The sequence below is a fragment of the Macadamia integrifolia genome, chromosome 13 (assembly GCF_013358625.1).
Source record: "Macadamia integrifolia cultivar HAES 741 chromosome 13, SCU_Mint_v3, whole genome shotgun sequence".
NCBI lineage: Eukaryota > Viridiplantae > Streptophyta > Magnoliopsida > Proteales > Proteaceae > Macadamia > Macadamia integrifolia.
Window position 1 is genome coordinate 2,840,400 of NC_056569.1, and position 5,480 is coordinate 2,845,879.

Consider the following 5,480-nt stretch of genomic DNA (forward strand, 5'->3'; position numbering starts at 1 on the left):
ACCCCACCCCACCCCAAAAAAAAACAATAACCTCCATTCAGAGCCCACTAAATTTAATTGGATTCACAACTTTCTTACAAGGATTTAAACATGGAAAGATAATATTCTTCCCAAATGCACTTGGAAGGGGACAAAATGTGCAAGCTTGGCTGAAGAAACACAAACATAAGTCACGGGCATATCTATAGTCTGTTTGACATAACAGGAGATATGATCTTCATTTTAATTATTTCGATCTTCAAAACTATATTACCAAAAAACTTACACAAATCCCAGCCCAACTTCAACAGAAATGCTAGCATGTAGCACCTCCAATGTCTAGAAATAGAGGGCAATAAAAAATAAATTTTAATTAGTCAATCAGTCAACAAACAGAAGCAAATTTATCAAATTGGAAATATTTTCTTCTGGAGTTTGATTTTATGCCTACCAGTTATTTAGTTTATTTAATGGAACACCATTTGATTTATTGAATTTGCAAGGTTATCCAGAGTCCACAGCTGAAATATTCCTACTTCAAGAAGCTTAACCTTCCTATGAACCAGCGAATCTAAATATTGGCAAATCATAAGAAATCACCATTCATTGCTCAGCATGTGCCTTTGTTCTAGATGAGAAATTGATTTCCTATGCCTTTGCTCTAGCTGTGAAATTCCTAAGCTTTCCCTCATTATTCATTTCTATTTTTTTCCCCTTACCATCCAAATATATCCTTTCATTTTAAGAGATTTTCACGATGAAAATGGAAATCCTCCTGAGTCCCAAGTTCGTGGCATTTTATCTTTTCCCCATATCTCATGTGAATTGGTTTCCCGTGCGACCAAACTGAAGAATGAACAGGAAATATCGCCCTAGCTCGACAATGCGCCTACGGATCGCCTAGAGTAGCGCATGCCCAATCGCAAGCGAGGTTAGAGGGCTGACATAATCGATGACGAAGGAATAGGGATTGAAAATCAAGGAGATGAAGGGTCGTTTTGTTAATTACGTTGCCCTAATCAATTCGTTCGACACCTGGCCTGCTATAGAGATCTATAGAAGAAACACCTAGGAAATAACAGACAACTAGCCGATCCCCATTTTGCAGCAATCAATGCAGGAATCAGACAAGACAATGCAGCTGAAAACCTGATAAAGGACGTCCGCGAAACTTTAAAGCATTATACACATACACACAGGACACATGAGGCTCGAAATCCATGCGAAAAACAAAACAGGCACCGGAATAGTGAACAAAAAAATATATTCTAAGGAAGCAAAAAGGAAAAAAAATTATATTTTTGTAGATCCTTACCTGCAACCGAGACGGGGTCGTGAGTCATCTGCTTTTCCAGGATTTCAGTTCTTTCCTTTTCCCTTCAGGTCTGATTGCCTGCACCCATCACCATGGTAGAGTTGCAGACGCCCATCGTACCCAGATGGAAACTGATGATTCTCCACTGTTGCAGCAGCAGCCGAAGCTGCAGTCCCAATGAAGAAGGGTACGCTTGGTCCATCAACGGGAGAAGAGAACCTCTGAAGGTGAGGCAACGGAGACGGTGAATTGGACTGAAGGGTCCCCCTATGGAAACCACCAAGGCCAGAAGAGATGCTGAAATTCAAGTTATAGTCGCTTCCTGCCGCTGTTGGAACGGGTATAAGGTGATCAGGCATGAATGAAAACTGCTGCAGCTCCTGATGATGATCGCCAGTGACAGCGAAAGGTGATTGCATCGTCATAGAGTGCGGCTGAGGAGGATTCCCGAAGTGATTTGAAGCTGAAAACCCAGAAGAATGACTGTTTCTTGACTGTCCCGAGCCGAGAATCCCAGCACCGAAGTAATCCATCGGGGTTGAAGGTAAAGGCCGGGTGGTCTTCAGGGAAAAATTTGATCCACTTGGGTGGGCTGGTTCAGAGGGGCTGTTGCCATTCTCATTAGCCCCAGCACCTCCACCACTCGTGAGTAGCTCAGTAAAAGACCCGTTCTGAGAATTAGGGTTCAGATTGTGCTGATGTACACCATGAGCATCCTCCCTATCCTTCTCCTTCTCTTTAGCTGTTCTTTCTCTGGCACGCTCTCTGGCTTTAACACGGCTTTCAGACCTGGAGAGGGAGAAACCCGAACCCTTGCTTGTCTCAGAATTGCTGCTCCCTGCAGATTTCGTCAAGGACATGTGCTGCTGCTGGTGCTTCTGTTGCTGATGATAAGATGGCTCAGTTTCTAATTCGTGCTCGGCCAGATCAAACCTTGGCTGTGAGTCACTAGACCTCCTTTCATCGCTTGGCCTGGGGGTCTCCGGAAAAGCACTGTTAAGAGAAGGAAGCTCAGCGATGGCGTCCGCAGCGGCTTTAATTAGCCATTCCACTGCTTTGCTTGGTTGATCATAGCCCAGACGATCCTGGAGATCGTAGAACTGTATGGCAGTGGAGACCGAGAGACGAACCCTTCGGTCTCTGAGCCCCTTCGCCGTTAGAACCTTACTGTGGCGATCTTTCCCACCAGATGCCCGAGAAACCCTGAAAATTCGAGACCCAGTCCATGAACTCAGATGAGCACTTTCAATTCCACCACCACCACCTATGACTCCTCTTCCTTCTACTCCGCCACCTCTAACTTCACCGTCGTCTTCATCATCCTCTTGGAAATGGTCTCCTGACTTTTGTCCTATCTTGTTGGAATCTCTTCTACCATTATCGAACCTCGAAAGCTTGCAAGGCTGCCGGTGAATATCGTCCACCTCCATACCGCTTTCATACCTTTCCTGAGAATACTAGAACAAGATCTTTAGTTGCTTCTCTTTTTATCTCTTCTGTCACCCTCTTCCGGAACCCAAAAAAGGAGAGAAAAGTCTCTCTCTCTCTCTCTCACACACACACACACAATGAATTAGGGTTTCTGAATGCAGATGGCAATGTCCTTCAGCATTTAGTACTTGGGGATGGGTTGTGAACTTGTGAGATAAGGTTCCATTAAGGCCTTCGATAAATCGCGTTCGAGGGACGAAATATGTCAGCAGCTCCGCTTAGCTTTTAGCGACCTTTCAAAAGCAAGCCTCTGAACAGATGAGCTGTGAGGGCTGAGCTCTTGCCTTTGCTATTCTGCAGAAACCGGTTCAGACGCCTGCAAATAGTATCAGATGCTTAAGAAGTACAGCCTAAAGACCCTAAACTAAAGACTGATAAAGATTTAAAAGATCGGCTTTAAACTTGAGTTCAGACTAACTCAATATCCTTAAATGAGGATCTTTAATCCCAGCATTAAATTGACCCCCTCTCCTACCCAAAAAGATAATCCCAGCTTTAAAGATAGACAACGTTTAAACAAACAAAAATTAGAAACAGAAGAAAACAGGCAAAAGTGAAGTGTAGCTCGCCACCTTAATTTCCTGAGGTTGCAAGTTGCAACAACCGATCTGAGTTCCTTCTGCTTCACATTTAAGCTTTCTTCGGGGTACAAGAAGAAAAATGACAGCAAAGAGAAAAACAGCCGAGACGTAATTGCACACGCGTCACTCTCTTTCAGTGATAAAAACTCTATCTGAGCCTTTCTGTTGTGTCCTCATACTTCCTTAACCATAAAACAACACAAATTAGTAAGCTTAAAGACTTAAGAAATGCATAGTTTAACCTGAAGAGAAATGTAAACACAAACCTTGCGTTCCTGCAATTCTGACGCCGATCTGAGCTTCAAGATGGTGAAAATGCGATGAAATTAAGTTCCGTAACGTAAATATTCACTATTTTTTGCAATTAGACGGTAAATCACTGCGATGATCGATGTAACAACCTTTCCGAACTCACGGATCTACGTTCTTTACTTACTGGATGTGCTCTTGAGCAACCAAAGAAAACTTCAGTATCTGCGGTTCCCTATGTCCGCCATGAAAATTCAACTCCATTCCAGGACCAGTTCTTCGAAGAATCGAGAGATAGAAAGCAACGAAGAAAAACGAAATTCACAAATGTGACTTATTATACAAACAGGATCACAAAATTTTACCTTGGATTCGATTAAACGACTTCGAACAACAAGAAAGAGTAAAAGACCACCTCAGCGAAGCTGGTTCCCGATTTCACAAGCGAAAGCGCAAATTTCATGCGCTGCTGTTTCCTCCTACTTCTTGCCACAATTTCAATCTTCGAAATCCGAAGCCCGAACTCCTCTGTACGCAGTTTCGAAACTGTACGGACCGTCCTTACTGAAGCTCATAGCTCTCGGAGCATGTCTTTACTCCTCCGTTTCACTGCAAGTCCTGCAAACCCCCACCATCTCCCTCGGATTTGACCTGAAAGTAAGAAATCGAATTTCTCACAAAATGTTATCATAAATTCAAGTCACCTGAGTCTTTCTCTCGCTCTGCAATGAAGAGAGAGAGAGAGGAGCAATTGAGAGTCGATGGAAGAGCTTTCGCTTTTAGGGTTCTTGTCTGAAGATGGGGGAAAAAATAAGAAAATTAAAAATGAGAGAGCCCTTTTATCCCCCAACAGAAAAGAAAAAAGAAATCAGGGATTAATAGAGCTCGCTCTTCTATGCCCTAAGCTTTCAGCATTCCAGCAATCACCGGGCTTATCGGGAATGGACAGGGCACACAACGCCGCTCACCCTTTAGATATTGGTCATATTACGGTAATACCCCTCTTTCCTAGCCAATTAACAAATTCACCCCCACCCCTCTTCTCTCTCTCTCTCTCTCTCTCTCTCTCTCTCTCTCTCTCTCTCTCTCTCTTAAATCTTCTTCTCTTCTCTCTTTTTTTTTTTGAAACTTAAAACCTCTCTCTTCTGTCGCATTCTCTTTCTTTGGTTTTCTTTCCATAAAAATAACACAACAAAGAAAAATAAAAGGGAAAACTTTTTCTGTTTTCTGTCAGGAGCGTGGATCCTATGCCAGCACCCCCAAAAAAATCCTCTGTTGCTGGTGCTGCGAGGATCCGATGGTCGGCAGGGCATTGGGGTGTGTGCCAATGTCGTCTTGATCGTCCGATGCTCACCGCACAACCACACCCATGGCAGAGGATCATCGCCTAAGCACCCCAGACAATGAGAGCTCATAGTCAACCATCAACTAGGACGGGCGTGGTTGTCATTTTGTACCCAAGTGTCTGGGCACAAGGGCATGCTTTCGAACTAAAAATTGGTCCCCAACAATAAGATAGGGGAAGAAACCCTATCCACTTGTGCGACCAATGCACCAGCGTGCAAGCCAATGAGAAGCTACATGGAGGCATTTAGGTTTGGGGCAACACGATCTTCTCTCACCCACTTATGTCTTGACGCCGAGACATGCTAGCAAGCAAGGTTCTTTTCTCCGGTAAAATATGATAAAAAAAAATAAAAGGGAAGTGTTTTCTTTGGGGGATTCTGTTTCATACACGTGCACAAGGGTCAATGGGAACGCACGAAAAAGCATCATCAGAGATATACTTTCCATTTCATGGGAGTGGGCCTATCATTTTCACCCTATGTTTTTAGGCATAAGGGCCACACTTCCCCCCCCCCCCC

At 43.8% G+C, this 5,480-nt stretch overlaps 1 protein-coding gene across 4 annotated transcripts in view; it reads right to left on the minus strand.

Moving 5' to 3' along the window:
• The window catches only part of LOC122059740 (transcription factor TCP2), a 15,526-nt gene extending 10,977 nt beyond the window's left edge, over positions 1-4,549 (minus strand). Inside the window, exons 1-4 of one of the 4 annotated variants that reach the window (XR_006134120.1) lie at positions 3,981-4,549; positions 3,633-3,850; positions 3,358-3,548; positions 1,295-3,101 (exon numbers count right to left, since the gene is read on the minus strand). Coding sequence is in view for 3 of the 4 variants with exons in the window: in XM_042622762.1 (XP_042478696.1) it covers positions 1,339-2,724 (1,386 nt within the window). In the remaining variant the exon portion in view is untranslated. The remainder of the gene's footprint in view (positions 1-1,294; positions 3,102-3,357; positions 3,549-3,632; positions 3,851-3,980) is intronic. The other 3 variants (XM_042622762.1, XM_042622763.1, XM_042622760.1) reach the window with 3 other exon arrangements.
• Between the last annotated feature and the right edge of the window lie 931 nt (positions 4,550-5,480).